This window comes from Rattus norvegicus, chromosome 13 (assembly GCF_036323735.1).
Source record: "Rattus norvegicus strain BN/NHsdMcwi chromosome 13, GRCr8, whole genome shotgun sequence".
Lineage (NCBI taxonomy): Eukaryota > Metazoa > Chordata > Mammalia > Rodentia > Muridae > Rattus > Rattus norvegicus.
The window spans coordinates 87,614,306-87,636,084 of NC_086031.1; the positions used below are offsets into that span (position 1 = coordinate 87,614,306).

At 47.7% G+C, this 21,779-nt stretch overlaps 1 protein-coding gene across 1 annotated transcript; it reads right to left on the reverse strand.

Annotated features, from left to right (window-relative positions):
• Positions 1-15,939: 15,939 nt before the first annotated feature.
• Positions 15,940-18,095, reverse strand: Dusp23 (dual specificity phosphatase 23). The gene is made up of 2 exons (NM_001191830.2): positions 17,759-18,095; positions 15,940-17,018 (listed from the first exon to the last, which is right to left on the reverse strand). The coding sequence occupies exons 1-2, from the start codon at positions 18,023-18,025 to the stop codon at positions 16,833-16,835; spliced, it is 453 nt and encodes a 150-aa protein (NP_001178759.1). The 5' UTR covers positions 18,026-18,095; the 3' UTR covers positions 15,940-16,832.
• Positions 18,096-21,779: the final 3,684 nt, after the last annotated feature.

Here is a 21,779-nt window from a genome sequence, read left to right on the forward strand (position 1 = left end):
AACGCTTTGCTGCTTCTACTTCTGCACAGGAGCAGTATGAATGGATGGTAAATTGTCGGAGGTTGGGGGAGGGGTGAGACTGCCTCACTAAAGGTGGTTGTTTATCTCTCAGTTGGTCCAATGTCCACAAAACTCAGTGTCCGTCTGCATACTCCCCTTAGCTCGAGTGGGAGACCACCTGTTTGGAGCAACGTTTTTCTCTGCCTCATAACTCCGAGTCTCATGTCTAGTTCCTTACTTTTCATTTATGCCCCTTTACACCCCTCCTCACGTGCACCTCCATAGGTAACATGTCAAGCGTTGCCTGTGTGCTTCAGATAGGACATCTGTCACTGGGGACACGTGGTTACTAAGAGCAGCATTAATAATTTGGGAATGGCTTCATAGAAGGGGCTGAAAACTGCTGGAGGCTTATTCTTCCCCAGAGATTGAGGAAGAAAAGCATATATAATTAAAGTGATAAATTGGATTTTTTTTGGGCTTCTCTGTTTACCACTGTCAAACATAATCTATTTCATGCATTTATACAGAATGCATAAAATAGGTCAGAATTAATTTTCTTCAGTTTGCTTATTTTCCCCTCCAGTTCCCTGGGTAGATGCATAGCCTAGATAGGGAGGGGACGGCCGTGCGACTTGTGTATTCAGAGGAGATGGTAGTGGAAGATTTAGTGTACTGAACCCCGGGAGCTGATGACACCCGTGAGCAAGCAAACAATAACGAGAGGTAATGAGCATCTCGGAACCGGCTTGAGACCTGGATCAGGCGCCAGAGTTAGCGTCACAGCTCAGTCTAGTGAGCGGTGTGGCTGCGACTCCAGTCTCCTTCCCTTTTTCCTCCAAGTCCCTTCTGCATGGTTTCCTTTGCTGCTTCCTCCGCTCTCTCTCTACTGTGTTCCTTTCTTCTGCATGTGGATGCGAATAAGCACCCCAAATAATTCCCTCCATCATGTCCCTGTCCCACGGTTTACCTCATTGTTCTTTCCACAGACCCAAGCTTTTCAAACGATCCACCCATAAACAAATCTAATGCAGCCTCCACTCACTTGTCAACCTCGGGCCATCTGTCCTCCGCCCGTGCAGAGCCCCCACCCCTCTGAACTGCTTTTGTCAAAACCATAAAGGTTCCTGTACTGCCAGCTCCAAGGGGATTGGGGCGGGGGTGGGGGGATGGTTCTCTGCTTGCGCGCTGTTTATTTGGTTACACCGCAGCATTTGTAACAGTTGAACTCAGCTTCCAACTTAAAACATGTTCCGGGCTTGGCATCTCTCATGCCCTGCAAACCCCCACCCATTCTTCTACTTCGTTAAGTCTATTTGCTGGGTTCTCTTTTTTCCTACCATAAAATGGAGGGGACGATTGGAGTTTGGTCCCAGCCTTCTTTTTTATTTGCACCTTCTGCCTAATTGCATGGCTTTGAAGAACACACCAGTGACACCTAAATTTATGTCTCCTGACCCTACTCAACTTTTCCCATGGACTTCTGAGCTAACCACACAATTGTCAGCTCTGGGCCTCCACTTGTGCAGCTGACAAATGACCACGGAATGAAATTCTTCATCCTTCTCTTTGCAAGGAAACACCCACGGTCCACCCCTAGTTACTGCCCCCTTCAACTCCCCCCGCTTTGCTCATTTTAGTACCCTACCCCCACCTGGCTGCTTAATAAAACCTCAGACATGCTTCTCATCAAATCTCTGGCTAAGTTCCATCTACTCCTCTTCAAAATATATCACAGATACTCGAGGAGCCATGACCGGAGTGGTGTCTTCTGCACACGTTACTGTAAAGACCTCTTCGTCCTGTCCTCCTACCCCGTCTCTCAGTCGGCTTCCTCCCACCTTAAACATAGAAGAGTGTCCCACTCCTAGCTTGCACAGTCCTCTACTTAGAGCTCCATTACACTGAGAATAATGTCCCTCCCCTTGTTTACAATATCCTGCATCATTGCTTTTTTTCTTTCGGAGGCCACACCCTTCTTTGTGTCTTGTCTTTGGGCTCCATTAAGCCAATGGGCATTGAACACCTCCTCTAGCTTTCCTTTGCACAGATATCCCCCAACCCCATCTATTATCATACAACAAACAAAATATTAGATAATTTAACAAGAGAGATGACTATAAGAAGTGCCTAGGCACTCATCACTTAGCCCTCTTTAATTACAAATTTTGGTCACACTTGTTTTGGCTTACTTTCTCCCTCTCTCTTTCCATACTTCCCTGCTTTCTTTCTTGATCCTCTTTGCAACACAGCCCGGGTTGGCCTCAGTTTCCCAGCTGACCTTCTCTTCCTTCTGCGTTCTGGGATTGCAGGAGTGCAATCCTGCTTTTGATTTCTTTCAAAGAAATCACATACTGCCATTCAGCCAAGGGCCCATGCGGTCCCCACTCCTGCATCTGGTATTTATTCTTTCAGCATCTGTTTCTGCAGTCAGTACATGCATGTGGGCCCACCCACGGTGTCTGGTTTTTGGCTTACCTGCAATTTTCCGTAAATGGTATTTTAGAGAGGGAAGTCTCCACGGCTTCCCCTTTTCCTCAGCGTGGGTTGTCATATGTGGCATGTGACTATGGGACACAAGTGGTTCTCCATTGTCACTTACTGTGGTAGAGTATTTCATTGGGCGCAAAGTTTACCTCATCTGTTTTCCTAATGGCGGATAATGTTGCCCTTTTCAGTTTGGGCCATTGTGGAGGATGATGCAAAGACATTTGCACACATTTCCTTGAGCTCATGCTTGAGCTTCTCTAGGGCAAACCTTAAAAACAGCATTCTTGAATAATAAATAGATCTTGTCCCCTCGACTGTGCTGGATAAAGGCAGATCGGTCTTGACAGAGGTTGAACAAATTCCGAGGCCTAAATCAACACAGCTTCTTAGAGCTCCACCTCAGCCCCTACGGAGCTGCCGATGTGGTCTGTGCCGCCAGGGGGCGTCAGGCACCTCGCCCGGGCGGATTTTGCTCTCCTGAACTCAGGGTGAGAACAGTGTAGGCTCCGGTTTGTGAGTCGCGGAGAGATGGGGGCCTAATCAAACACAGCATTAAAACGAGATAATAAAAACGACAACAATAATGGTAAAGGCAAAACCATACTCATTCTGAAGAAAAAGGGACCCACATTGCTCAAATAAACATCTGCGTGCTTAACATGTAATACTTAATAGGGCTAACTTTTCACACATTTGTTTATTGGAGACGATTAAGAAATAACATAACTTAGCTGATTTTTTTTTCTCTCTTCCTTCTGGGTTCAGCTAAGATTCCGAGTTTGGTGGGCCTCCAACTGACTTACTTGTACGTGCGTTTTCATAAACAACTTACAGGACTATTTTTATTTTGTTTCTAATAGTGCGCAAGTTTCTTCCTGGCACGCCCGGTGTGGATTCCAGAGCACACCTTCATTGGTGCTGCAGCGTGCGCAGGGCGCGGCTCTTCCAGTCTCCTAAGGGGGTCTTTTAGGTTGTTTGCAATTTGGGGCTATTGAAACAATGGTGGGTATGCAGGTTGCCAAGATGCTTATTTTTGGTTTCTGCTCATGCTCACTTTTTAAGTTTCTGGAATTGTGTCTGGTATATAACAAGTGTCCAGCAAGGATGCATTGAGCAAGTGAATGAATGGACAGCCTCTTACGGGTCTCTAAGTTGTTCTATGCATTGTGTCCATAAATGCATAAGCACTGCCTAGATATGTGCATGCATATATGTCAATATGTATACACAGGCTAGGTTCTGGGATGAACTTGCTCTCTAAGGATGCTGTATTAAATCGGACATCATCGGCAGTTTGAGAGTGTGAGCCTCTCCCAGCCTTGCCAGACATAGTTCGGGGTTGAGTACATGTTCAACACTGCTGTACATAAAATCCTAAAATTGCCATTTTAATTTGTGGTTTAAGTTATTTCTGATAGCCCAAGGAATACCAGTATTCCCCTTGAAATCTTCTGTGGTTTCCAGTTGATCAAATGAACAGGAGAGGGCCAGAGTAGGTTGAGAGTCATTCCTAAGGCTGGGACCTGATTCCTCAGTGGAACTGCAAGCCTCTATGCATCCTGGGTCTCTCTTTGACCCTGGAGGCTCTTAAGCACTGGACATACCGGGGATCCCACAGAACTGAAGAACTCAGCATGGGGACCTGGGTCACCTACTTGTCCAGCTGTACCTTCAAGTTCTGAAGGTTCTCATGGGGGCTGGGATGGGGCTCCACAGGGACCTATGCTGTCCTTTCTAGGAATACCTGGCACGAGGGCCTGGGAGTCAGGGGTTCTAGAATGTTCTAGCATTTGAAGCTGCTGGGATTCATCTGGGGACTCGCCATATTCCCAAGGGGTAAGCTGTCCTCAGAATGCTTCCTCCACCTGGAGGAAACATGCTAAACTGGCCTGCCTGGCTCCCTGGACTGACAGGTTGATCCTTATTTGGAGGAGAAAACAGGCTTGAATTAAGGGTCAGGTGTGCCAGCAGACAGGGTTGGGGAGTACAACTGAGGGAGAAGGTTGGAACGTTCAGGAGGCCTCTTGGCCTTGGGGGAAGCGCCAGAAAGCGGGACAGAGGGAAGCTTCAGGGCCCACTGCCCCTGAGAACATGGAAAGGTATCGTCAGTTGAAATACGTTTGCAGTTTGGTTTAAACTTCGACTCCAGAGAATTAGGCAGAGTGGTGGGGATACAGCTGCCACGAGAAAGGACTATTTGCAGCACAAAGGGATGACACTCATTTGAGATCTTTTCCCACTTTGAAAGTGCTTAAAAAATCATAACCTGTGAGCCCAGAGGGTGAGCACTCTGACTTAACAAACCCGTTCACTTCCCTCTGCAAAGCAGTCCAGCCATTCGCTTCTAGGGAGAGGAAAGCGGGTCCTTACTTAACTCTTGGCTTGTGAGCTAAGTCTTCTGAAGACCTAGAAATCAGCGGCCGTGAGGCCTCCTCTCCTTTTGACAGTGTTAAATCATAAAGCACAGCACTGCTACTCAGCCGTGGGGCGATTCTGTCAGACTGCAAGTTAAGAAAACACAGAGCCTCCTGACATGTCCTCTGCTCGGAATCCTATGGTGAGTCTACACTGTCAATCAGACGAAGACCTTTCTGGTGGCAAGAATTTCTGCTCTTCCTTTACTCTCTTAACCCAACCCTGTATCCTCTATTTCCCACTGGATGGGGATTTTATTTCATCCATGCCTTTTGATGTCTTTATTTTTCCTTCCCCTGAGGACACACAACATCTGACCCGTTGTCATCTAAGCCTCTCTGAATGGAGTCCACACTCAATGCATGACCTTTAATAACATTCAACACTTGTATGTCTCTTTAGGCTATGCAGCCACATCTTTTGGAAAGGTTCAATTAAAAACTTTATTTTAACAGACTCATTCTTATCTTTTAAATAGCTATAGCATTGCTTAAGTATTTATGCGCTGCACAGTTCAGTTCCATTTTGTGTTTATATCTAAGAGTTTTTGTGCCATGCATTCCTTCACTAAATTCACTAGATTCATTCCTTCTATTTTTTCATTCATGGGACAGCATATTAGCCAGTTACTTGGAAGTGGAAGTTTTTAGACATATCATATGATGCAGACTCGGGTGGTGTTTTGCTAAGACAGACTTCTGTAGTGTTTTACTGAGGAGGACACGTGATGCTTGGAGGGGGTATAAATAGGACTCAGTGGGCAGTGAAGACGGGCTTGGAAGGCTAGCTCTGCAATGCTTGATTGGTCTTCATCTCCATTGATCTTCACTTCATTGAGAGAAGCACGGCAGAGACCTTCTCCTGGTTTCCCTGTTGGTCCCCTCATGCCAATTCAGCAGTAGGGTAGAAGGGGAGTTGAAGCATTTGAGAACCCTTATTAAAAGTAGGGTTTTTTGCTTTGTTTTGTTTTTTTTTTAAAATCTAAGCCTATATGGAGGGGAAATTTCCTAAACAGAACTCCAATGGCTCAGGCTGTAAGATTTAAGAATTGATAAATGGGACCTCATGAAACTGGAAAGCTTCTGTAAGGCAAAGGACATAGTCAATAAGACAAATCAGCATCCTACAGATTGGGACAAAAATCTTCACTGACCCCACATCTGATAGAGGGCTAATATCCAAAATGTATAGAGAACTCAAGAAGTTAACTTCCAAAAAACCAAACAACCCAATAAAAAGGGAGGGGTAATAGAGCTAAACAGAGAATTCAAAATAGAGGAATCTCAAATGACTGAGAAGCACATAAAGAAATGTTCAAAGTCATCAGGGAAATGCAAATCAAAATGACCCTGAGATTCTACCTTATACCAATCAGAGTGGCTAAGATCAAAATCTAGGTGACAGCACATGTTGTCAAGGATGTGGAAAAAGAGGAATGCCCTTCCATTGCTGGTGGGATTGCAAACTGGTACAACCACTCTGGAAATCAATCTGGAGTTTCCTCAGAAAATTGGAAATAGCTCTACCTGAAGACCCATCTCTTGGGCATACACCCAAAAGATGACCCACCATACCACAGGAGCACATGCTCCACTATGTTCATATAGGCCTTACCTATGATAGCCAGAAGTTGGAAACAACCCAGATGTCCCACAACAGAAGAATGGATAAAGAAAATGTGGTTCATTTACACAATGGAATACTAGCCAGCTATTAAGAATGACAACATCATGAGTTTTGCAGGCAAATGGATAGAACTAGAAAATATCATCCTGAGGGAGGCAACTCAGACCCAAAAAGGACATGCATGGTACGTACTCACCAATAAATGGAGATTAGCCAAAAAAAGTACAGACTGCCTAGGATACAATCCACAGAACTCAAGAAGGTTAACAAGCAGAAGGGCCCAAGTGAGGATGCTTCAAACCCATGTGGGAGGGAGAAGACAGCAATCTCGGGAAGCAGAGGGATAGAGGGATGTGAGTGGGAGGGGGAGGGGAAAGGGGGATCATGATCAAGTATGGGGAGGGGAGACAGGAGAGAAGCTCTGAGCAGAATGAATGGAAATGCTCAACAGTGGGGAGAGGGAACTCGCAGAGTCCACCTCCAGTGGAAAGATGGGGCATCAAGTGGAGGGATGGGGTTGCCATCCCACAGTCAAAAATTCTGACCCAGAATTGTTCCTGTCTAAAAGAACTGCAGGGACAAAAACAGAGAATAGCTGGAGGGAAAGGCAGTCCAGTGATCGACCCAACTTGGGATCCATTTCAAGGGGGAGGTTCCAAGGCCTGACACTATTACTGATGCTATGGTATGTTTGCAGACAGGAGCCTAGCATGGCTGTCTTCTGAGAGGCTCAAGAAACAGCTCACTGAGACAGACACAGATGCTTACACTATTGAGCTGAAGTCGGGGACCCCTGTGGTTGAATTAGGGAAAGAAGTTGAGGAGGAGGGCGACCCCATAGGAAGACCAGCAGTCTCAACTAACCCCAAACCCCTGAGATCTCTCAGACACTGAGCCACCAACCAGGCAGCATACACTAGCTGATCTGATATACACATATACAGCAGAGGACTGCAGGATCTGGACTCAGTGGGAGAAGATATGCCTAACCCTCTTGAGGCCCCAGAGAGTAGGGAGGTCTGGTGGGGTGGGGTGGGGACATCCTATTGAAGACAGAGGGGACGAGGAATGGGATGAGGAACTGTGGGGAGGTGGACTGGGAGGAGGGGCAATGATTGGACTGTAAAAATTAAAAGTGATATAGAAAAATCTAAGCCTATGTTACTCTATTCTCCTTGTACAGCTATGCAGTGGGCATTGCCCCAGGTTTTAGAAGTTGAGGCAAGTCTTTTTTTTTTTTTCCAGAGCTGGGGACCAAACCCAGGGCCTTGCGCTTGCTAGGCAAGCGCTCTACCACTGAGCTAAATCCCCAACCCCAGAGGCAAGTCTTTAGTCTCCAGTAGAGACAGGAAAGGGAGAGATAAAAATGATTAAACTATTGAATGAATCAGCATAGGTTCATGAGAGCAGATGCTAAGGGAATACGGACTTGAGCTCTGGAAGCCTTTCTCTGAGGACTGATGGTTAGACACAGACAGATAGGGGTAGGAAGAAATGAGAGCTAAGCAAAAAAGCAGAGGGGGCATGGCACAGTACCAGCTGCCCAGATCATCACATGGAGAGAACACCAAGTACAGTGATCTGACCCCAAAAAATGTCCCCCATAGGCTCATGTACAAGAATGTTTGATCCCCAATTGGAGGCACTGCTCGGGAGGGTTATGGAACCTTTAGAGGGTACAGCCTTGCTGGTGTTGAGCTTCCCACATGTGGATGTGTGTGATTAGCCATCTTCCTGCTGCTACTGCCATGCCTTCTGCATCATGGTGGACTATGTTCCTCTGGAACTGTAAGCCAAGATGAACCTGTCCCTCCCTTACATTGCTTGTGGACATGGTGTTTTAGACAGCAATGGAAAAGTAACCAATGCATTAAGTGCATTTAAGGTTAACACAGTAAGCCGGGGATGCTTGGGCCACACACTCTAAAGGTCTTCAGACTCTCTCTTGCCTTTGGAATATTCTGAATGATAAAAGTATTTCTGTATACATGAGCCCTCAGGCCAGCCAGATGGTTCATGCCAACAACGTGATTTATGGTGAACACCTGTTCTCTTACATCTAAGTTGCTTTGGACCATGCTGTTTCAATTTGACCTCTTCTGGGGCTGGGGACTGAATGGCTAAGGGCAGTCCTACTGCATTCCCGTGTGACTGACCTTCAATAAAACTCTGCTCAACAAAGCTCAGGAAAGCACCTGTGCTTGGCAATATTTGGTATGTTTCTCCACTCATTGTAGCTAGGAGAGTTGTGTCTATATGCATCCCCTGGGAGAGGGCAATGGGAAATCTAGGTTTTCCTGAATTCTGTCCTATGAGTCTTTCCTGACTTTCAGATTTTAATCTGAGTTCTTTAATTTCCACAAGAGTTGGCTGTTTTAGATCCTTATGGATTATGATCAGGAGTGACAGGGTTCTGTCTGTGGGCTGGAGCCCAGTGTGGCTTTACCTAGAACTCAGCCATATCTAGAAACCACAAAAACATGAAACTCAATGAATTTTCTTGGAACGGGGGGGGGGGGTGTGGTAAGGGAGACCAAAGGCACATACGATGTACTCAAAGAGATCAGCAGTGCCACCTGGGAGGTGTCTGCAACCATTCCCATTTCCCACGGGCCACTTTGGATTCAAAATCAGCCACAATTCCGTATTTATTAGGAATGGAGATGAGTGTGGTCATTATGCAAGCTGGAGGGACAAACAAATCCCAGAGCTGTTTGTCATATTCAGTGCTGTGCATTGAGAATTCAGAGGTGGTGTTGCTAAGTTGTTCCATGCTCACATATCTGTGGTGGCAGAGTAAGTCAAGGGAGAAATAGGGCGAGGGGGTGGTTTCGGCAATTTAAGCAATTTATTGGCACAAAGGACTCAGTTATCAAGGCTGTAAATAAGGCACGAGTTTCAGGGATAGGTGTGCACCAAAGTGTTTCTCAAATTTCTGTTTGCTTGGACAAGCATGCTGCCTTCCTAAAACTGTGCCTTGAATCTGTAATAACTAGAAAACGCTGGCTGTCCTAGGGGGATGTGCTTATGTAAATAATTTTTCAATCAACGGGGGACTTCAGTTTTGATGCCTTTTTGAAGCTTGAGGAAGAGGTCTGTTTGAGATGACGATGGGCAGTGTGGACACTATTTGGATGGCAGTGTCCCTGAAGTCTAGAGATGAGAGGCTTTCGCTGATGGCCCGGGAGATCAAACACCTCAATTCTGGGCAAGGTCCTTGTATTTCTTCCATTTTCTTAATTACAACAGCCTCCCTTCTCTGATCTGTGAAAGGGAAGGTGGTTAATTGCTAACTGCAGGCTCCCGTCTCATTCTACTGTGTGACTTGGGGCTCAGTGCTTAAAACTCTCTGGGTGTCTGTGTACTCACTGTGTGTTGGTTATTGGGGTAGCACTTTGTACGTGGGGTTTTATACAATTCCTTTCTGAAGAGTGAATGAGATAATGTCTGTAAAGCACTTGGCACAGCGCCTGGCATACATTAAGGGGTCAAACAACAAAACCATAACTAGTAGCAGGATTTTCAACAAATCATCACACATTAAAAAAGCCGGTTTTTTGAGGGCTCCATGCCAGCAGCATAAGCCCTAAGACTGTCATCCTTGGAGAGGACATCTACACCTATGTACCCTGAGTTAGAAATGGATGTGACAGAGGCACTTTGCTGGTATTTGGTCCAATGCTCAGGCCACCTTTGATTTTTAGTTCATTAAAATTTTGTATGTGTGTGTGTGTGTGTGTGTGTGTGTGTGTGTGAGTGTGTGTGTGTGTGTGTGTGGACAACATGTGGGAGCAGGTTCTCTCCTTTCAGTATGTGGGCCCAGGGAATTGAACTCAGGTTGTTGGCCTTGGCAGCAGGTACCTATACCCACTGAGAAATCTGGCCAGCCCCAGGTCATATAGTAAAGTGTAACACATAATTAAGGTGTAATTGACTGTGTTCAGGTGCAAAATTATTCTCTGGTCACCTAGAAGGAAGAAATGGGTCCTAGGGGACAAGTAAGACAATCTGTAGGGCTGAGCTCTGAAATGCGTCTCTAGAATCACGGGGAGTCCTGTAAGGAGGGTATTTGGTGAAAGGAACATCAGCTCTGGACTTGGGAGGTGATGCAGATGACTTAGGTGTACATCCCAACTTCTTTGAAACAAATGGTTTGAATGTGAGATGCCCCCCTCCCACCCTGTGCCCATTCCTAAGCTCATGTGTTTTGAACGCTTGGTCCCCAGTTGATACAGATGATTTGGAAGGTTGTAGAATCTTTAGGTGGTGGAGCCTAACTGGAGGGAGGGAGTCAATAGGGGTGGGGCTTGAGGTTTAACAGCCCAGCCCCTCTTCATGTCCTCTCAGCTTCCAGACACTTTACACTCTCTCTGTTGTGTTTTCTCTCACCATGATGGACTGTATCCCTTTAAACTGTAAGCCAAAGGAAAACCATCCTTCCTTAAGTTGCTTTTGGCCAGGTAAGCAGTCTCAGGAGTAAGAAAAGTAACTAATACAAGTGTGATTTTTTTTTTTTTTGGTTTTTTATGCACTTTTCTCGATCCCAACTCTTTCTATAGAAAGGAGAAATCACTTGACTTGCAGAGTTATAATGATAAAATTACATATGGCAAGGTATGTAAACCACCAGCTACATGGTAAGTGCTTCATAAATGATGGCAATTATGCTTATATAAGCAAGCAAAGTACGGGTGTGACAAACTGTGAAATGCATTTGGTGGTAACTGTCATTGTTTTGTGACAAAAATTCCTGTGAGACCAAATTAGTTTCCCTCTCAGAAAGAATGATAAGACAGGGATAGCTGAGGCTTTGATTTGAGGGTTGGCAAATGCGTGCGAGTTCATGCTGAGAAAGGATCTATCATTTAGATCAACTCTCTGTCCCAGAAATATGCTTGGTATTGCCTCGAGGGAACACTTTGGGGATCATGCTGGGCAGGTGGGAGGGTGCGAAGTGGGGCAGACCCCCTCAGGCAGGAGAACATCAACAGCGAACTGCCCTTTGTAAGGTGTTGCTCCATAGTAGGGTAGGACAAACAAGACAGAGTGGGTGGGAATGGACTGAGTTCAACGCCACAGGAAGTGTGAACAGGCTCACGGGCATGCAGACACGGGAAGTGTGAACAGGCTCACGGGCATGCAGACACGGGAAGTGTGAACAGGCTCACGGGCATGCAGACACGGGAAGTGTGAACAGGCTCACGGGCATGCAGACACGGGAAGTGTGAACAGGCTCACGGGCATGCAGACACGGGAAGTGTGAACAGGCTCACGGGCATGCAGACACGGGAAGTGTGAACAGGCTCACGGGCATGCAGACACAGGAAGTGTGAACAGGCTCACGGGCATGCAGACACAGGAAGTGTGAACAGGCTCACGGGCATGCAGACACGGGAAGTGTGAACAGGCTCACGGGCATGCAGACACGGGAAGTGTGAACAGGCTCACGGGCATGCAGACACGGGAAGTGTGAACAGGCTCACGGGCATGCAGACACAGGAAGTGTGAACAGGCTCACGGGCATGCAGACACGGGAAGTGTGAACAGGCTCACGGGCATGCAGACACGGGAAGTGTGAACAGGCTCACGGGCATGCAGACACAGGAAGTGTGAACAGGCTCACGGGCATGCAGACACAGGCCTCTGGCCTTCCTATAGCTCCTTCTGCATCATGAATTCAGGCAGTCTCGAGACTCTTAACTCAGAAATCATGATGGGTATGTGTCTTAGTTAGGGTTTTACTCCTGTGAACAGACACTATGACCAAGGCAAGTCTTATAAAGGACAACATTTAACCGGGGCTGGCTTACAGGTTCAGAGGTTCAGTCCATTATCCTCAAGGTGGGAGCATGGCAGTGTCTAGGAAGGCATGGTGCAGGAGGAGCTGAGAGTTCTACATCTTCATCTGAAGGCTGCTAGCAGAATACTCACTTCCAGGCAGCTAGGATAAGCGTCATAAGCTCAACCCACAGTGACACACCCACTCCATCAAGGCCACGCCCACTCTAACCACACCTTCTAATAGTGCCACTTCCTGGGCTGAGCATATACAAACATAACCGTATTCGTGCACCAAACCCAGAGTTTCTCATCCTTAGCACTCCTGACATTTTGATCTCGGACTGTACGATGTAGGGTGTAGATTTGTCCTGTGCACTGTCTTGGGTGTCCTGGAAGGGGAAAGAATGAAGGCAGGAGAACCAGGCTAGGGAGATATCTTCTCAAATAAGCTTGGAGTTGGTTTCCTTCTGTCTTGACCCACGCTCATCCTGCATCTAAACGTTTTCCCAGGAGAAGCCCCAGGAGGTCATCACAGAGCCAAGATGATATGGAACAAAGGTTTCCAAGCAGAAGATCTCTGTTCGTCAAAATCCTATCGTGTGCTGGAGAATAAACTTGAATGAACTTTACAAACACAGGGACTGTGCGCTCATTACTTTTTGTCAGCTCGGGCAGAGTGAACCTCAACCTCGACTGGCCTGTAGGCACATCTGTGGGGGCATTTCCTTGATTGCTGATTGATGAGGGAGGGCTCCAGCTCGATGTGGGCAGTGTCATTCCTGGGCAGGCTGAGAAAATCATAGGGGGCAAGTCCATAAGCAGGGTTCCTTCATGGCCTCTGCTTCAGTTCCTGCCTCCAGTTCTTGCCTTGGCTTCCCTCCATGACGGATGGCCAGTTGGAAATAGAAGATGAAACAAACCCTTTCCTTCCCAATTTGCATTTGGTAATTGTGGAAAATGGCCCCCCGTAGACTCAGAGGGAGTGGCATTATTAGGAGGTGTGGCCTCGTTGTAGTAGGTGTGGCCTTGTTGGAGGAAGTGTGTCACTAAGGGTGGGCTTTGAGGTTTCAGGAGCTCAAGCCAGGCCCAGCGTCTGCTCTCTCTTCCTGCTGCCTGTTGTAGAACTCTCAGCTCCTTCTCTAGTACCAAGTCTGCCTTCAGGCCGCCGTGTTTCTCACCGTGATGATATTGGACTGAACCTTTGAACTGTAAGCCAGCGTAAATTATATAAGAGTGGCTGTGGTCATGGTGGTGTCTGTTCACAGCAATAGAACTCCAGGGCAGTCATGTTTATCACAGCAACGGAAACAGAGCCTGAACAAGGGTGGAAGCCGTTTCAGCTGTGGTCGTCAGCAACTCACTGGGAAAAGGATCCTGAATGAAGAAAAGCCAGTGGTGCTTAAGACCTTGCTGGAAAACAAGCCTAGGAAGAGTTGAGAACCTGGGAATAACTTGGCTTCCAGACACCAGTTGGAAAGGTAGCCATATGTGAACTGGTCCTTGTCCCCCCTATTATGTCATTGTATATGTAAGCTCCAGAATCCATTCCTCTTCTTCCAGAGAAAATGAAACCCGCATGTTGGTCTGCTGCAGTCTCTCAGTGGGGCAGGCTTTGTTCCCATTGGGAATATATGACCATGTCTACACACATTTTTGGCTGTCATACCTAGAGGGGTGTGTGACTGGCCCCTGATGTGTACAAACCAGGGACACTGCTAAACACCCTACAGCATAGAGTCCCCATGACCCCTGATTATCCAGCCCTGGTTCAAAATGTCAGGAGTGCTAAGGATGAGAAACCCTGGTCTGTTGCAAATGTAAATATGCTTCTCAGAGGGAGGGGGAGTGTTCCTAACAGGAGGTAGGATGCGATGGGGATGGGCCATGATTAATAAGTGCCCTTTCGTTGGTAGACAAATACAGAAGGAAGGATGATGGGAAAGGCGAAAGTTCTGGGGGCATAAATGAGCACTCATGGTGCTTCAGGCCAACCCCTCAAGGTAGATAGAAGGAGAAGGGCAGAGTTTTTCATTTGAAGTCAACTCTTACTTATTTAAAAGCGATTTCCTTAAGCACATAATTATATGTTTATTTCCCTAAGGAACTCTTGAGGCAGCGGAGACCTGCTTAAATTATGGGGAGGGAACTGTACACAGGGCTTTAATGGGGTTAGAAAAATTTTCTGTCTCCTTCAAAGGAGCCTTGGGAGGAAGGTAAGAGCGATTCTGCTCTGGCAGTGCAGAGGACACGGGGAGGACCAGACAGCAGAAGGGGTGGGGACGGGTCACATAGCAGTCGGTCTGTACTGACAAGGAGTCACAACTCTCAGGCACAGCTTCCAGTCCCTCGGACCTTCTCCCGCACGGGTAAGCACTGGCAGTGAAAGAAAAGAGAAGAGGGAACCGGCCTTTCCCTCTTGCAGGCTTATGCCCTCCTCAGGAAAACATGCGCACAGACATGCGCACTAGCAGCCAGTGCCCACAGACTTGCGCACTAGGAGCGGTCTGGTTTGCATCATGGGGCAGGTGTGGAAGGGGCAAGGTGGAAGCAGCTTTTGGTGAGAGGAAGGTGAGGATTTCATGCAGTGCATCTGCTCTTTCTCCTCCTTGCAGCCTGAATGTCTGGGACTTTTGAGTTTCTTCTCTTTAGCTGATATATCCTCCTGGGTGGGCTAGAGAAGACCCAGGGAGACAGTTAAGGAATGATCGGTTCCAGACGAAACAGAAAGGATTCTGGATGAAGGACTCTTATATTTTGTGATGGTTTGCATATGCTTGGCCCAGGGAGTGGAATGTGATGGTTTGCAAATGTTTGGCCCAGGGAGTGGCACTATTGGAACGTGTGGCCTTGTTGGAAGAAGTGTGTCACTGTGGGGTGGGCTTGGAGACCCTCCTAGCTCCTCCTAGGATGCTGAGTCTGTTCCTGGCTTCCTTCAGGTGAAGATGTAGAACTCAGCTCCCCCTGCACCAGGCCTGCCTGGATGATAATAGACTGAACTTCTCTCAACCTGTAAGCCAGCCCCAATTAAATGTTGTCTGTTATAAAACTTGCATTGATCATGGTGTCTGTTCACAGCAATAAAACCCTAAGACATATTTCTTGCTTAAAAAAGCCTTTTGTGTAAGAGTGAGTTGGACAATATTGAGTTAGGGGCAGCAGGGAAGACTGAATGAAGTGCAGGGGGAGGGGCTGGTATAGGCCTGGCTCTGGGCTTTGATATGAGATGGAGGTTGTAGGGAACTTGACTGTCCTGTGTCTGGAATAGTAGAGAGAGCCTTTAGTGTGTGTCACATGTGAAGGGACTGTCATTCCCCTTCTTCTCCAGGAGGCAGGGCCTCTGAGAACAGGAGTCTTGGCTTACGCTGCTGAGTTGGCTCCATGTCTAACAGCACCTGGTTCACACAGGCACACAGCATATACCTCAGGGTGAATTCTCCCGTATTCGGTTCAGCCTGCTATGGCAGAGGATAGGGCACGAGTTCAGACTGCCAGCATGGAAAAAATAATCCACTAGGCTCAAGTACGGCATTTATCTCATCTCTCAGAAAGTCCAAAGTGTGGTGTTCATGGCAGGACGGAGTCCAGCAGGGGAGAAGTGAGGATAACATCTAGGAAACAAGACCAAGATTCATAGTCCCAGAGTTATTTATTTGATTACTTAATATCCACCCTGTAACTGCCAAGATGCAGTCCCAGCATTCCTTGGTCTGAGGCTGGGGATGACATAGGGATCTGAGGTAACAGGTGAGCTGAACACATCTGAGGCTGGTAAGAGGTGACCAGCCTGGAGAGAAGGGGGGAAGGAGAGGGGAAGGGGGAGAAGGAGGGAGGAGGGGAGGAAAAGGAGAGAAAGAGGGAAGAAGGAGAGAGGGGGAGGGGGATGGGAAGAGGGGGGAGGGAGGAGGGAGAGACAGACAGACAATATAGAGACTTCATCTGTGAGCAGGATATGCAGGTCTTCTGTACCCTGAGAGGAACAGAGGTGACTCAGGTAGGACAGAGGACCCTACGTAAAGGGTGATATCAACAGGGTACTGCCAGTGTGGGTGTGCAGAGCCCCGAGGCTGCCCTGAGGGATCTCTTTCGCTGACCAGTTCTCCTCTATCACATCCGGTCAGGGAACAGCACCTAGAATCCCATCCTCTTTGAGGAGACAAAAGGTCTCCATCCTTTTGTTTCCTAGAACTGTTGACCGTAGGCCTTTCTGAAGTCTAGCCACCTCATCCAAAGAACAGAAGTGTCCTTCGTCTTGTCCACAGCACAGGCTACAGGAAGCTTATGCGCTGGAGTGCTGTGTAAACGCTATGCAGTGGTAATGAGCTCTTATTAGTTACCACTTCATTTTCATGGGCCATCCTGCCAGCCAGGATTTTATGGCTTTGGGGTTGGGCCTCTTTTGTCCAATAGGAGCCAGAGGGCGCTGAAGGAGGTAGTACTTTTTTAGTCCTTTTCCCTTCCAGCCCGCCACACTTGCTATAAGCAGCAGGAGTCGGGGAGGGGGAAGGGGGCTACCGAACCCCTCATTTTGTTCGCTGGTAGAACTGGAAGACGGCCTTCTCTTGTTCATACGTCTCGATGGATCCTGGTCGCAGGCGCCGAATCTCAGCAATGGCTTCTCCTGCGGCCAAACCCTGCTCCTTCACCAGGTAGCAGGCCAGCATGGTTCCAGTGCGGCCAAAGCCTAGAGCACAGTGCACTCCAACAGCCTGTGAAGTGGAGACCGATAGAGTGGAGTCCAATGCCCTTCCAGACACTCTCCTGTCCCCGCCCCACACATCACAGGCCCTCGCGGGACAAGAAGTGACATTAAAGCTGTGGCGGGCTGTCCTTGCTTCTGGTGACCAGGAGGCCTCTGAAATGGCTGATTCCAAGTTGGGCTCTCAGCCTGTACCTCCTGGCCTCTAACCTGTGCTGTCCTGTACAGTACATCCAGTCACTTGTGGTGCCACTTTTCCTGATGCTGAGATGAGGTGGAAAATACTTACCAGGCTCTGAAGATGCGGCATGAGCAAGACTGGAAAGGCCTCATTAATAATTTGTTTCATATTGATTCTATGTTGAAATAGTATTTTTGACTTACTGGATTAGTACAAAATTAACGTCACCTGCTTCTTTTTCACATTTTTTTTTAAACGTAGCTGCTAGTAAAATTTAAAATTACAAGCGTTTCTGTATGACATATGGACCTCTAGTAAATGGGTTTTGAACCGCTTCCATCTGACTTCAGCGCTCTCCCGACTCCTGGAAGTATTTCGCTTGACAGTACTTAATTTAGTTACTTGGCACCACCTCCTCTCCTAGCAGCATAGTTGACTCTAGTCAGGGGGATGGGTCCCTCTAGCTCCCACCCCACCCTCCCCCACTCCTTTCGGACTCCAGCTCCCGACCCCGCCCACTCATTCCTTCCAGGCCCCGCCCTCTCGCTTGAGCTCACGAACGCTCTGACCTCTCCCCGGGCATTGGCCTCGTCCACGATCTTCACAAATTGGTCGATCTGTTCGGGGGCCGGCGGGCAAAAGTCGGGGATGCGCAGTCGGTGCAGCGTGAGGCCGGGACAGCTGTCACTGTGAGGGGGCCCGCGCTCCGTCAGGGACACCAAGTGTCGCACGCCCAGGTCCAGCAGGAACTGGTAGTGCGCGGGTAGCCGCGGTAACGCCAGCCCGGCCAGCCGTCCCGGGAGCACCCAGGAGAAGTTGGGGGGCTGCACGCCCATCGTGGGGGGAGGGTACCCGGAGCGAGGCTGGCCTTTCCTACGCCCTGCGATCGGGTCACCCGCTGGGGCTGGGTTCCGCCCCTGCTCAGCACTTGTCCTAGCGGTTCACGTAGTCTCTCGGACCCGCCCCCGTGACGTTCCTCCTCACCCAGGGTTGGCTGAACAGCGGGGGCGGGGCTAAGAGGGCTCTTAGGGCTTGCAGAGAAGCCCTACAGCCCAACGGATGCGGAGCAGGGCACTCGTTGATAGGCTGGGTAATCGACAACAAGCGTGATTATTGCAGCCGGGAGCAAATACACTAAGGAAACCTGGAACAAATTAATTGCTCCTGTAGAGAAAACAGCCCAGGGCTGGGCTCTGCTGCGCCCTGGTGGTGCGTTGGAGTTACTGCATGGTGGGCCAGGAGCGTAAGGGCCTGGTCTCCTCTTCACAGTTTTTGCACTAGGGTTTAAATAGTAGTAGACAGATCTACTTCTGCCTGGGCGCGGGTGTGAGTGGGTAATCTCTTCTCTGACCAAGCAGTCACAGTTGGTGTCTTCTTGAGTTCTTGTAATAAGAGGGAACTACTATGTCCTAGACAATAGGAAATTTCATTTTCTTATTGCTGGGACTGTTAAAGGGAGGAGAACATGTGGCACCGGAAATGGTACTCACGGTAAAGTAGTAATTACAATCAACAACATAAGAGTTAACAATATTTGAGCATTTGCTTTGTGTTAGGTGCTCGTGGGAGCACTTTTTATAAATGTTAATTGACATAAGATAGATGATCACAGTAACCCCATTTTAGTCACTGAGGAAGCTAAGCAAGATACCGTTCTCCAGAATCTATCTCTCCCTTTTTAAAAGATTTATTTATCTCATGTATATGAGTACTGCGTAGCTGTCTTCAGACAGCTGTATCATATCCCATTACAGATGGTTGGGAGCCACCATGGAGTTGCTGAGAATTGAACTCAGGACCTCTGGAAGAGCAGCCAGTGCTTTTAACTGCTGATCTGTTTGCTCCACATCCCTCCCCCCTTTTAATAGCACACTTCCCTGCAGTCAACCAGGAAATGATATTCTTTTCACACAGCCATCTTCACACTCTTCCACACATTGTGGAGTTTAAAACCCTGGGCACTTTTTTAACCAGGAGTTTAAAGAAGTTGGTTCCTATGGTCAGGAACATACTCACCTAAGCCTACAACACGTGGTGTGAAGAAGTCCTACCCTCCTTTTGTTGCCGCTGGTCATTAGGGCGAAAATCTGGGACTTGGTGGGCTACTTGTCTTCATTGGGCCAGTTAAATAAATGTGCTAGTGAAAGTGGGCGGTGGTTTATTCAGTGTGCTACATTAGTAAGAGAAGCAAAGGGGCCCAGTTCCTACCACCCAAGTCTACCTTTGGGGTCCTGGATTGAGGATTAGGCTTAAGGAGAAGGTAAGAGTTAGGCATAACAGCATTCCTGGTCAAGGTGTGGTCCCCCATCCCCCCATCATCCTAGCCTGGGTTTTAGCCTCTCATATAATGAGAGAAGTCTTCAGAACGTGTGAAATCTCTCTGTGGGAGACAAGTTCCCCATCTCTCAAACACCAGGCTCCCAGTCTTTTCCTTTCCCAGCATGAGACTCCCAGGGAGATTCCAGGATCTTGGAGTCCATTGCTTCAGCAACTGGACAGCCAGCTGGAGGGAAGGGCACACATGTCTCTAGAAAACCTTCCTTCCTGCCTATGTGTCTTCCTACCCCTCAGTACACAAAGTTATGCTATGGCCTCAGCAAAATGGAAGGATTCTCCCTTCCAAGGCGGACAGCCTGTTCTGGTTCAGTAGGAAAGCGCCTTGACTGCAGACAGGTACCCTTCCAGGTTCCAGGAGCTGTCAGATTTTCCTTTCCACCAGTGTCCTGACGAGAGCCTTCCTGGATCATACCACCACTTCCCCCACAGCTCTCCGCCTTCCTAGCCATTCAGTTCATACCTTTTCCTCCTGAGCTGTGTGGCCCAAGAGCCCATTCGGCTTCTCCCAGTTGAGGTTCTCCATGGTATCTGGCTGAGCTGTCTCCGGAAGTAACATTTCCAGGAAGTCCTTATGAGCAGATCACTTCTTGGGTTCCTTGCCTTCTCTATCCATCTTCCACGTGTCGGGGAAGAACTTCCGACATTTCTGCTCACCCAGCCTTGCGATCCAGCTCCAAGCCTGTCTTCTCCAGTGGAGAAACAATTTTTGGGAAACAGATTCTTCTGTCTTTTGCTTTCAGTGTGCTCTCTCTCCTGTGGGTCTCTTCGAGGCTAAAAGCACATTCAGGATCCCTACCCAGACTTGACTATGGAAAGACCACTTGGCTCTCCCTTGTCTGCTCCTCCGTCATCTTCCAGAGAGGGCTCAGGATCCATGACTGAGCTGTGTCCCATTGCAGATGTCTCCTTTAATTTTCTATCTCAGCTGAGGGTTTCTGTAAGAAAACCACTGCTGGGCTTCTGGCTGGGCTTCCTGCAACCTTGGTAGTCCCTTACACGATACCGATGGGATCGTTCTTGTCTGTCCAGAGCTATCTGGGCCTCAGGAGGGTTTAGGCTCTGTGGACTCTGATCTCCCACTGTGGAAGTTACTTTGTTGAGCCAGAGTTTCCTGTTCTCATTAGAACTAAGGCTCATTTGTTGAATCTTTTATTTTTACTGGAGCCTGAACATGGTGTTCAAAAATGTTAAGAAGGTAGATTGAAAAAAATAAAAAAGAATGCATTGGCAAGACATACCCCAAGACGTTGGGAGTCTCCAGGGTGTTTGTGGGTTCTTCAATTGCATAGGGGCTGTGTTGAATATTATGTACAACTTCTTTGAGAGCTTCATTTTTTATTGTAATATAGTTCATACACCAAAACATGCAATGAATACACTTCGGTGGATTTCTACATGTGTGTACACACACATACAATACACACACAACACACTCAGACACACTCACACACTCACAAGCACTCATACACACACCACATTCACACACACACCACACTCACACACACACCACAAACACACACACACCACACAGCATACTTATACACACACTCACAACACACTTATACACACACATTCACACACACACTCACACACACTCACACACACACTCACACACACTCACACACATTCACACACACAACACACACACTCACACACACTCACACACACAACACACTCATACACACATATACACACTCACACACAGTCATACACACACAACACAATATACTCACACACACACATTCACACATACACTCACACACATACACACTTACACACACTCACAACACACTCACACACTCACACACACTCACACACACTCACACACATACACTCACACACACTCACACTCACACACACCTAAACACACACTCACACTCACACTCACATTCACACTCACACACATACACTCACACACACACTCACACACACACACATACACACACACACACTCACAGATGCACACGCAGGCACACACACACCCCCACCAATTAAAGTAGATAAGGAACATTATCCCATACTGTTTACTTGTTCAGTTTATGCTTTTATTTTTCTGAAAGGCTTAAAATTTTTTTTTAGAAAACAATTTCATACAGAGTTTTGTGATCATGTTTGCCCCTTTGTTACCCTTTCATCTCCCTCCTGCAAACCCCCCCCTCTTTCCTGTCTCTCCTTTTAAGGAAGTGATTCTCTGTCTAATTACTATTTTTGCAAAAAGGGCAGGTTTTTGGGTCTTTATTGGACACGGACCCT

What these genes read in the sequence shown, in the direction of transcription:
- Dusp23 (NM_001191830.2), bottom strand. Translation starts at nt 18,025, where the DNA reads ATGGGCGTGCAGCCCCCCAACTTCTCCTGGGTGCTCCCGGGACGGCTG. An exon ending in AGGCCAATGCCCGGGGAGAG is followed by an intron (nt 17,019 to 17,758) that starts GTCAGAGCGTTC and finishes TCCACTTCACAG; the next exon opens with GCTGTTGGAGTGCACTGTGC.